General features: G+C 38.6%; 1 protein-coding gene across 1 annotated transcript in view; it reads right to left on the bottom strand.

Annotated features, from left to right (window-relative positions):
* The window catches only part of THOC1 (THO complex 1), a 1,639,837-nt gene that overhangs the window by 834,271 nt on the left and 792,729 nt on the right, over positions 1-12,837 (bottom strand). The window contains exon 11 of the mRNA XM_044065238.1: positions 9,375-9,509. Coding sequence (XP_043921173.1) covers positions 9,375-9,509 — 135 coding nt within the window. The remainder of the gene's footprint in view (positions 1-9,374; positions 9,510-12,837) is intronic.

Here is a 12,837-nt window from a genome sequence, read left to right as displayed (position 1 = left end):
TCTTTATTTTCTGCATAAGCAGGCAAGGAAGATATCTTTTGTTTGAGGAGTTCCATGGTATGCTGCTGATATTTCAGCAGGTGGAACTGACAATTTAGTGCTCTAATAGCAAGAGTTGCAGAGGTGTATACATTTTTACCCCATCTGTCTAAAGCTCAAATATGCTTTAAAGTTGTGTCGTTAAGGAAGTGATGTCAGACGTTATTTTTATATTTGATAGGTTAAGTCCTGTTATTTAAACTTGAAAGATTTTTAAATTTTCATTTTCTGAAGAAGTTCAAGTGAAATAAAGAAGGAACGAAAGCACTCAATTATTGTGGCTGGTGTGCTTAATTACCTTTCCACCGTTCTAGTTATTTACTTTTTCTGTGTAGTGGATCCATGAGACAGTTGTTAATCCAAACGGGAAGTATGTGAACTGAAAATGATTCCACATCCTGAACTTGACTAATTTACTTGGGAAAGATGCAAATGTGGACATAAACCCTCCAAGTCCATTGTAATCATCCACACATACACCTGAATCATAGTAAAAGAGAATGGAGAAAATTATTTCAAATTTCTGAAACCCAATCAACTTGCTGAGGTCTGTGACACAAAAATCTAGTTCAAAAGATGTTGGTTTTCTAGAATTACAAAAAGTCTGAATAGAACCCTGCCTTGTTAAGACACAACTAACATACATACTTTTGCCATGTATCATGTAATCTACCAGAAGAGTATCTTGGGTGTATCCTTTGGTTGGGGTCATCTTTTCCAACATTCAGTATGTGGTAGCTTTCTCTGGAAGAGTTTGTACTAAGGAGTGCTGTTTCATGGTGCATGTCAAAATGTCACACACACACTAAGTGCACCTAACCCTACACACCATCCAGCCACAAGGAGGTGGTAAGAGGGTATGTGTGACTCATCAAGGAGGCAAGCTCAAGGTAATTGATATAGTAACAGTACATCTAATAATGGCAAGTCTCTTACAGGTCTCATGCGTGGGCTAAGTTTTGAGCAATTATCACCAGTACAAAGAAGCCAGAGGACAGATAAAGTATCACAGTCCAGAAGTCTGGGACCTGACTTGCTACAGTACCTAAAACACTCTACTCCTTCAGTCACAGTGGACACAGTAATGAAGGTGAAAGTGTACACAAAAAAGACTAAATGGCCATTGCAAAGATATGTTCATAGGTTCATGGATGTGGACTAGGCTAACGGCCCTGGAGCCTATATAAGCCTAGCCCAAGAAGATTCCCTGGGATCATGCCACGCAAAGTTAGTTCCCAGGTTGTGCGAGAGAGAGATTCCTGAAGAAGGTAATGGAGGCATCCAATCCTCTACTGCAGTGGACTTTGAAAGTAGCATTTTTCTACAGGCAGTCAGCCATGTAACTGAAAGACTATGCATATGGCAACCCACCTCTAAAGGGGATTGTTTGGCAGCTGCAAGCCTTTCCCTCCCTCCCTAGAGAAAGCAAAGGAAATAACAAGCTGCTCAGTCTTCTTAAACTTAGGCACCACACAAAACTGATCTGGAGTGTACATCCAGTCTGCAAAGGGCTCTTCTATTTCTGGTTTCTGCTTTGGCAAAGAAAACAGAAGTGCACAGACTGCTTCATACTTCAGAAACTACTTTCAGAATGAAATGTGTGCTCCTTCTTAGGGACATACAATCCTAATAAAAGGCACTCAGTTCTTTATCAATAAATCCCGATGCTCTAAGACTGTGGGAGGAAAAGTGATGGTCACCAAGAGGGTATTCTTTAACACTCAAGATGATGGCTGACTTATAGGTACACTAATGAGACCTCTCTCAGAGTGAAAATTGAGAAAGTGTTATAGAAGTCAGTAAAAGTTATACAATTGGGGCAAATAAACTTCGAAATATCGGCAAATAAAAAAATTGAGGGAAAAGTCAACTACGAAAAGAAGTCTGCTCTAGATGAGAACTTTAAGGCTGATCATCAGGAAGTAGACCCATGTGCAGCATCAAAGCAGGACATGGCATCCAGTAAGCTAGAAGAAAAACAGACAAAATGGCATGCAGAAATAAAAAAAATGAATGGGACTTTGGAATGCTATACAAGAAGAAAAGAAAAGAAAATGGGTGAAATTGAAAAAATAGAAATATTAAATAATCTGATGAACTTATAAATTTGAAGTTGTTAAAAATGAAGGAAAGAATGACAAGGCTTGAGCATCAAAATGAAGAAATAGTTCAGAAAATAGTTGGTCTAGAAGATAAAGGACAAGTACCACAGAAGCTGGAGGGACTGGACTTTTTAACTTTAAGAGTACAAGTAACTATACTGGTGTTGTTCCACAGGAGGATATATGAATCAGGAGCTCACACTATGTTTAAGCTACTAATTTACCCTCCAGAAAGAAGCAGAGGCCAATACTACCAGAAGATGCTTCAAACAAAACTATGGCAAAAATGAAAGGTACTGAACAAAGGTGACAAAGGTATTTGTGTAAAATAACTACTCACTTTATACTGGACCAAACAAGAGTAAGTTTATTCCAGTCATTAATGATTCACCATGAGGCTGAGGTGAAATTCAAACTGCTACCATAAACAGTCTTTAGAAATTTTTTCCAGGTATGTCAAAATATATCTGCAGGTCAACAAAAATCTGATCAGCACGATAAAGGGGACTCAGTTTCTGGACCCCACAAGAGATAGAGATGTCCAAAAGAGACTGCCAGTGAAACTGTATTCCTAGCTCCAAAAGAAAATGACGGAGTATAACTGAGAAGCCGAGAGTTGGACCAGAAGAATTAGGAGAAGCTTGTATTTGAACCGGGTGTTGGAATTAAAAGAAGGTGAGAATGGGAAGACAACTAAAAGTTACGTGCAGTGGAAGAAACAGAAAAGATTTAGTCCCACTATGAGCTGCTTGAACTACCGGGAAAACTGAAAAACACAAATCACACTTTGTGTCAGTCAGAAGCAGCTGGGATTTGAACCAAAGCTGGTATGGCGAAAATTTGAAGACTGTACAGAACACTAATAACAAAGTAAATTTGTTAAATTGTGCAAGAACTGCTGAATGTCAACCCCACAACATGCTATTTATTTTGAAATGAACAGGAAGCTAAACCATATGAATTTAATTTTGTTACGGTTGCTCATGAAGGAACTAAATGAATGGAAAAAATAAAGGTAAGTAAAATAACTTTTTATTGGTGTACTTTCTGTTAAATGAATTACTAATACTGCAAAATGTAACAACAGTAGAAAGTATGTTTCTAAATGTAACAGCACAAGTACAGTAATGCATACTGTATTTGTATTGGCCATTTATCTGTATAACTCTTCAGGCTTACAGATAGTTTTATTCAGCCATGGCACCTTTATATCCTCCTTGGCAAGTGCATAGCCAGCCCTTTTCATCTCCTACCTCCCAATCCCTTCCTAGCATCCCTCACTTGTCCCCATGCTAAGCAGTCATCTTGAGGGTGCCATTTTCAATCTTTACTTTGTATGGAGTACTTGCCCTCCAACCCCTGCATTTAGCAAGAGTGTAAAAGTTATACAATGCATTTATCCATAATTCAGTTATCTACTACAACCTGTTAAATCAAAGCATCTATTTACATATATGTTTTGATAGCTTCTTAGATTTCTGTACCCACATATACTTGTGTGTAACTTGCAGTCACCTATTAGGACTTGGCGTACACTTGTGACTGCATCTACATAACACAAGCTTCTCATAACTTTATTTCAGTTATAGCAATGTCTTTCATTAAGCTACTGTACTTGTGAATGCTACTGATTTCTCTGTACTACAATGTCATACAATAGCCAAACTGTAGGCTATTGATGGACAGTAAATCTTATCATGTAAAAGCTTGAGATCATGTTGGACAACGTAATGTGCATCTAATGGCTGTTGCATGAGGAAATCACTGTTTTTTGTTCACTATGCAAACACAGTTACTTGGCTGGTTTAGAAAGTCTTGAGGCAGTGTAGGGCTATTGTTAGTACTAGTTGTGAGATGAGATACCTCATGACAAACCGGGTTAAAATTATAATGCATTCTCAATTCTCATTAGATACAGAACTTATACTGATTACATGTAAAAAGGCAAAAACAGCAGCTCGGAATACTTCAGGAGAAAAAAGCTGTGTTTACATTTCAGTCAGCATTTATAGCAAAACTTGTCTATCTAGTCTGAACTTGTATAAATATTTTATCTGGCTGCATGTCTACAGACCCCTGGTCTCACTTTCCTACAGTGATGTTCTATACATGCTGAAAGGGAGTTCTGGGACCAGAGTACAAACTAAAATCTTCCTCTCCAACTCACACAGTAGCTGTTCTTACCTCTCCTACATATACACACATCATAGAGGCCCATCAGCCCTATATATAAGAATCTGACCTAGCCTCTCATCCATACTCCCCCCCCCCCTTCTTGTGGTTACATCCATCCCTTCAAGTCCAACAAGCCCCATTTAACCCATCACCTCCCACCACTGCGCGCGCGCGCGCACACACACACACACACACACACACACACACACACACACACACACACACACACACACACACCTACACCTTAACAACCTACTGTTAATGCACATAAATCTCTGAAGCATCTATAACAAACTTCCAGACCTACACGCATGCACTGCAGTATACACCCTAGACATACTAATAACCACTGAAACTTGACTAAAATCAAACACTAAAGGTGAAGAAATCCTTCCTCAGGCTAAAATACAATATGAAATGAGAGCACACAAAAAAGCTGGAGAGGCCGCATTACTTTTTAAAAACGCACTAAAAATTATCTGGTACCCATTAAGGTACCCCGGTTTTCCCAGCGCAGAAATATCCATTACACTCCTCCACCTTAACAAACACAAACTGATCTGCACTGCCACCATATACATTCCCCCAGGCAACAACATTCCCATTCTTGATGACATCCTTCACTGGTTTTCCACTAATATAAAAAAGGAAACCATTATACTCAGGGATGAGACTATATATTACCTACTTGTTAACTCTCGACTTCTCAGCCCATTCTATTAACCTACACAATTTCACCAAAGTAATCACTTCACTCACAAAAATTGACAAATGCAGCAACTTAACTGGATCCTTACCACCTCACCCACAAACAAACACTACTGGCTGTCACCCAGACAGTTACCATCCCTCCACATTTGTCATAAAACAAATTAATCATACCACTAAACATATAGTCTTAAAACAAGTGCATAAACTCTTGAGCGAGTTCCCATCAGAAGCCCCTTGGCTCACTAAAGAATCTAAATAACTCATACTGCATACAGACAAAGCCTGGATGACTTGGAGTAAAGCTAGAACACAACAAAAGTGGTAAATGTTCAGACAGCTTAAAAGTCAAGCCACCTACTTTCTCTCACACCAAAGCAATCACCACCACTACCCAAAACATTCTGGACACCCAAAAAAAAAAAAAAAAAAAAAAAAAAAACTCACTATACTGTGGTCAAAGTACCACCCCATCTCCATCTGGAAACACCACCCCCAACCCCCTAACCACTCAATTTAACATGCACTACACTCTATCCTTTCTGTATAAGAATCCAATCTACCCTTCTCCTCTGTCAATCTCCACCAAGACTTAACACCCCTCTCTTTTCCTTTCAGCTAATACCAACTTCAGCTGTAAAAGTATAACAATAAAAATAAAAATAAAAAATAAAAGTATAAAAAGTATAAAAGGACCTCCAAAAACTTAAAACCACTGCTCAACCTGCAAAATTGCCTCATAAATACCTCAGAATAGCTGTCAATGTCCTGGCATACCCCTGTCTCAATATTCATAAATTACTGAATATCATGTACCATCCATATGGAAAAGATGCACATTATACTACTACATACTTCACCAAGGTGGATCAGCAACAGACCTCTCTATCTACTGCCTCATAGCAATTCTTTCACCTCTGTCCAAAATATTAGAAAAAAATGTATACATTCACAACTCCCAACCCATTGCACAAACAGCAGCCTACTATCTCAAACACAACATGTTTTTTGGCCTAAGCACAGCACAACAAACCCTCCTTAGTTTCACTGAAACCATAAATACCAACAGAAATAATGGTAATCTAGTATCCCATTTCTTATAGACTTGTCAAAATCATCTGACACAGTATCCTACCATCTCCTAATCACTTTTTCATTCATCTCTTTAATGGTTCTGTTGCTCTCTCTCCAACAGTCGATCCATAAAATGGGATCAGGACATATCCCCCTTCCTCCATGTTAGAGGAAGTGTACCTAAAGGATCTAAAACCCAGTACTTTCAATATACTTGGAAACAATCTGCATAAAGCCAGCAAACCTGTATGAAGATGACACAACCATGGTCTGTTCAGCCCCAAACATCTATGTACTTCAGCAAATACAAGAAGCATTCACCTCCATAGAATCACAGATAAAAGCTCACCAGTTATTCCTAAATGCCAAAAGAAAAATTAAATAGTCTTTACAACCAGTATATCCTCTAACATTACCTCAACAAATACTGCCACCATAAGAACTGTAACAAATACAAAACTGCTAGGAGTCGTAATTACAATAATCTAAAGTTTGATTTGCACATTAAGCCAAAAGAAAAAAACTTCAAACACTGGACTTCCTCTACCAGAACAAACCCTACCTCACAGACTCAAAGAAAAACATTAGCATCATTCTACCTTCTCCTCTCCTTTCTTTATGCATCACTCATATTTACCAACCTTCCAACCACCCTACTAAATAAACTACAGGCTTGCTATAACAAAATAGCATCTAATCTGCATCTAACTCATCTTACCACATGCACCATTGCACAGCACTACAGCAGCTTAATTGGCTTAAACTACCTAATCATCTTACATTCACTCAACTTCAAACTGCCCATAAAATCATACATAACCCACACACACAGCCCTCACTACAAAACATCCTCAAGCATTAATCCCTACCACATAGCCCTCACTCTGGTAAAAAAAAAAGCTATCTAATCAGTTCCAAACCTCAGAATACACCAGGAGACTCCTATGTCACCAGAAAGTGGAACTCCATCTTGACCTCACTAAAACAGGACAGCAGTGCTTCAAGTTTTAAGCAAAACCTAAAACAGCACCTAACTTCCTCTTGGCTACGTTCACGTTCACACACAGACCAAGATATCTCGATCTCTCTTATATCACTAAAATCTTTCTTCAGACTCTACCTCTCTCATATCCCAAGAATTTTTCACCAAACCCACCAAAATCCACTATTTCTCTTTCAAACCACTATAACTGCCTGTTCTTATCTGCACTTACTCTGCATACCTGCCTCTCTCTCCTACTTACTTCCTACTCTGCACCCAGGCTACCCCACCTCAATCCCTGCTGTGTGCATCATTTATTCTACACTTCTTCTAACCTCCTCTTCCTTCCTTTTGAAAGTATTCTGTAAATAACAGATAATTTTCTATCTACTTTCATATGTGCATATTACTGTAAAACACTCCTACATAAATGCAATTTGTACATTAATGTATAACATTACTACGTAAATGCAATTTGTACATTAATGTATAACATTACTACGTAAATGCAATTTGCATTATCCATTGTCATGACTGTAACACCCCATATTTCATTGTTAATGTACAAAAGGCTTTTTTCTGTAAATATTTTTGTAAGCTTTGTAACATAAGCATGTTAAGTAATGAAAGCAAACTGAAGACTGCACGACTAGTTGGGATTTTTCATAAACAGATATCTTACTAGCGTGCATGTGTCTAACTTATCTCAGTGAACACTTGCATCTCAACTGCATCAGTCCAGCTATTAAGGATGACATCATTATGCTTCAATATCCAGAAAAAGACTAAGAGGTTATCCAATTTTGGTCGAAGTGGGGAAAAAAGACTTATTTTATTTAACACTTGTTAACTGAGAAAGTCCGACTTGGAATGAAGCCAATTTTCAGCGGAGGCCCAGGGAGAAATGCTCCAGACTATAATGGAAGATTTATGGCAATTAAGGAATATAGCACGGAAAGAGATTTATTTTGGCATGCATCTATATTTGCCAGCAAGAACAATAAAAAAACACTCGTATGCAGGTCCTTGTGTCCACAGCAAAACTACAGCAAAGTATCCAAAAACAACAGGAGGACACAAGATAGGCTCCAGGTTATAAAGCTTTAATCAGACACAAGCGCTTTCGCATCTGCTTCTTCAGGTGCATAAAAACAAACTGAAACTAGTCATACTTTTAAACATTGCTGAATGCATCACATAACAATACATCACATGTCTATATACACTCCATTACTATAAAATATTAAAGCTATATGGTAACCACAAAATAACTAAATATTCAAAAAAAATCATAAAAATATACTCATAAAATATTTCTTATATACTTTGTGCACTATAAAAACATTGTTAAAATAATAGTCTTAAAAACAACTACTTTACCTACGTAGAGGTCTGGCCTTTAACTTTGGTTTCAGTGGTATTTGTTCATTGAAACCATGTCCCATGTCAGCTCTGAATAAGACTATCCATCTACCTTCCATTTCCTCTGTTTTATTACAAGTGGTCCCCCCCTTTTTTTTCCTCACAAAACTCCTAGCAATGGCCATGAACTTAAATTTATGTTGGTTGTTAGTATTCACAACATATTTAGCCAAGGCATTACTTCTGCTTTGTTTGCCTATGTGATAAATGTGTTCTCTAATCCTCTCCTTGAGTGTACGGTCTGTTTTCCCATTATAAAGCTTCTTGTATACTACACAGTGAGCGAGATACACTATGTGCTGTGTATCACATGTAGCTTGTACTTTAAATTTACATAGCCGGTCCTGATCTGGATGTAAACATACTCTTGCAAAAAAAAAAAAATGAAAAGAACTGAATACTGTAAAAGCAACAAATAATGGAGATCTGCTGTTGTGCATCTCAGTCCTAACAGATATACACTAATAAAAGGCAAAGCAAGCCCTCCTCGAGGCAGATTTTGATAAATTAAGAAGAAGCATGTTTCAAAGAGTATCCCAAATGTAAAAGACATGCAAAGGAATCCTCAAAGTAAGATCAATTACTCCCAGTATGAGGGCTGGTTACCTTGAACTACTAACATGGTATGGTATTGGACAGAAACTGACCAGTAAGTATGCTGAGAGGTTATAAAGCTACCTACATGAGAGAGATAGAGGACTCATTTCTAAAAGAAAGGATGCTGCAAACTTCTTACTTTTACTGGATGTTATAATGTCTCCAGTAAGGTTATGGTACAAGGATTTTAAAAACATTAATGCAGTTTGTAAACCAAAGGGAAATGATGATACTGGATTACAATACTGATCTACTTCTAGAATAAGATGCTTTACCTTTTCACTTGTTAAAAACTTGGCAAAATAGACATGCTCTCCTCCAGCTTTTTTTGCATCTTCCATCTTCTTCTTAGAAGCCTGTGTGTCATCTAGCTTGTAGCTTTTAAAGACAGCCAAAACCTCTTCAGAGTGCTGGGGAAAATATACAAATGTATTTACAAAACTACTATACTTATTTAAGTATTCTATAAACAATTGTACATTTTTAAAAGACAAAGCTGTAAGCAAACTTGGATCACATGTACAGGCATGCAAAACGGATCATCCATCCACCTTCAGATAACCTGTTATGTCTTTTACAGGGTCAAGGGGCAAATAAAACTCATTTGGATGCAAGGCCATGCAGACTCAGCACATAAGGCACCCAAATTAAGAACCCAACAGGAAGACGTCTTGATGTATTGTGGGAACACTAACCACTGCACCAATATGCTACTCTATGCAAGACATTTTAAAACAGTTAAAGTGCAAGTGCAGCAGTAAAATGGTTTGAAGTTGAGGTCTGTGGAGTGTGGTGCAGAAAGAGTATTTTGAGTCTGTCCATATAGGACAAGTGTTTAAGGCCTAGGATCCTCTTTGTGAGGTACTTTTGCAGCCTCTCCAGTTGTTGCAGGTGTCTAGTGAGGTACATCCCAAATGGGGCATTCTACTCCATGATTGGCCTAATAAGGGAAGAGTAGAGGGAGACAATGACCTCTTTCTTCCTGGATGCAAAGCCCTTAGTAATGAGATGTGCCACATAGAAAGACTTTCTGATCACAGTGGCAGTGTGGTGGTCAAAAGAGAGGTTGCTGCCAACCTGTGTACCCAGATATCTTATAACACCTTCTGTGTTCAGTGGACTACCATCGATGTGGTAGTTCATGGGAACTGAGTTTTGCCAAAGGGGATGATGCTGAACAGAGGCACAGGGAACTAATATAAGGGGGTGGCGAAAGCCAACACATTCTGGCTAGGCTTATACATGCCTTCGGGCAGATAGCCTAGCAGCTACCTAATGAACCTACCTAATGAACAAGAATAGCACATTACTATGGAGTAGTCAAAACACCTGTGAGTACAGCTTAAAAGGATTACAATAGTACAGTTATGTTAAAATATTATTAGAATTGTGGATGTCTATGTATATTCACGGTTGCAGTAATGACTCTTGGAACGTCTGCTGCAGATGGCCTGATGGTCTGCAAGACTTCCAAAGCTTAGTTCCCTTCATGCAGAGTCATCAGAATGTCAGTGGTATAAAGACGGACATTTGCCTGTACCATCTTCAAGTCTTTCTTACCTTGGCAACATGGTACCATATGGTTTGAAGCCACAACACTGACAGCTCTGGCGAAAATAATATCCCAGGAAGGCAGTCGAGTCAAATGAACCCCAAGCTGCCTGGTTTAGTCCAACCTGGGAAAGAAAAGTGCCTGGTAAGAGTTTTTCTGGTCAAATCAACCAACTAGTTAATGACAGTTATAAAACTATGGGCTACACAAAAAGATTTATAGCCTAGAAAGCAGAAATGATGAAATTCTTAAGTTACATTAGACCCAAAGTAGACAACTGAATAATATGGAAACCTTATGGAAAAAAAACTATCATGACTAAACTGAAAGCAGTAGTGGAAATATACCAGGGGCATCCAAGAATGTGAAAGTTGAAGTTATGTTTACATTAAACCATTTTAACTTGTACAGTGGCTCAGACAGTTAAGTTGAGATCTTATTCAGGTATATAGGGCTTTTAGAGATAACTACCTCTGGGAATGCCTGGAGTTATCAAAGAAAAGAAGCACAATACAACCTGTATAACACATTATATAGGAATGAGAGCTGCAATAATTGGTTCTCACAGAGTTTGGAATAAATTACCAAATTATATTAAAGCAAACGAAGGACAAATTCTAAAATACTTCTAGCCGAAGTAGCAGCCATCAACAGGACAGTTTTCCAGGTTAGGTATCTGAGGGGAGCAGAAGACGCTGGTCCAAAGGTTGGCAAGGTTAGTTTTTCTAGAACATAACTGAGGTCCTACATTAAAGATCCCTTTCAAAAAATATCAAATGCAGAACTCCAATGAAGAAATGCTATACTGTAAACAAGGAACACAGTGGGGAATCGCAATGCAGACAAATTGTAACACCTGAAACATATGCCTTTCACTCAGCTGGTAAACTTTACACCTGAAACATGTGCCTTCATTCAGTTGGTAAACTTTCCTGAAGGACTGAGTTTTGTCTAGGTAGTACCTTAGCTCCATGACACTGATGTGAAACCTTTGTCTGGACCATTCTCCCACTGTAATGTCTACCCCCACGCCAGAGAGGAAGAGTCTCTTTTGCTGAAGATGCTGTAGGACAAAATGGTTTGTCCTCATGTATGAGAGGTGATGTGAACCACCACTGAAGATGACATCTGCAAGACTGGGTGAGAAACAGGATGCAGACATTGTGAACAATGAGCCTGAGCAGCCACTGAAATATTCTCATGTGGTATTGGGTGAAATGAACCATTAAGATTGAAAAGGCCATTAGGCCCAGGATTCTGAGTAGTATATGGGTGTTGATCATTTGTTCTGAATTAAAGATTTCACTAAGTGTAGAGATATTATTGTCTCCTGGGGAATGGAAATAATAAAGCTTGTGGTTTTTAAATAGCATCCCAAGATCATCAGTTGTTTAGATGGTTGCAAGCCTAATTTTTGCAGGTTGACTGATATGTATATGAAACTGCCTAAGAACAGCAAGTAGTTTCTTGCTTTCTTGAATGACTTCAATGAAGGATGGCTAGAAGACACTCATTCGAGTATGGGAATACTCTGAATCCCAAGTCGAAGATGGGCCAGAACTACCATAACTTGGTGAACACTCAGAGGACTGTGGTAAGATCAAATGGAAGGGCTCTGAACTGATAGTGAATGTCTCTTATTTGTAAGCACAAGTAACTCATAGACTCCCCCTTGCTATCTTGACATGTAGGGTAAGCATCTTGAAGATCTTAATGAGCACATCCACTCATTCTCCCAACAAGCATGGGTGGATGGATTGCTCTGACCATCCTGAACCAGTTCTTTCTTACAAATATAGAGTGGAAGCTGAGGTCCAAAATGGGCTTGATGTCCCTTATTTTCTTTGGAACCAAAAAGATCTTTTAAATAAAATCCTGACTCCTTCTAGTATGGTTGGACCTCCTGGATGGCTATTTTTTCAAGAAGAGTGGAAACGTCTTTCAAAGTGGCCTATGTTTGGTTTAGTGGGTCATCTGTCAATGGAATATTTTGGGGGGGGGGGCTTTCCAAAAATGGAATAAAATAACCTCTGACTGCCATCCCTCTTACCCATTTTGTCTTGTGTAATGGTGAACCATGAGTCTGGGCAGAGGGAGATACAACCCCAAGCTACCTAAACAGACTAGCACAGTCAGGCAGACCTTCAGTGGTTCTGAGGTTTTTGGTTGGAAAAGGGACAGTGATA

The sequence above is a fragment of the Protopterus annectens genome, chromosome 3.part0, assembly GCF_019279795.1.
Source record: "Protopterus annectens isolate FY-2018-M chromosome 3.part0, PAN1.0, whole genome shotgun sequence".
NCBI classification, from domain to species: Eukaryota; Metazoa; Chordata; order Ceratodontiformes; family Protopteridae; genus Protopterus; species Protopterus annectens.
This window is presented reverse-complemented; position numbering and strand designations above follow the sequence as displayed.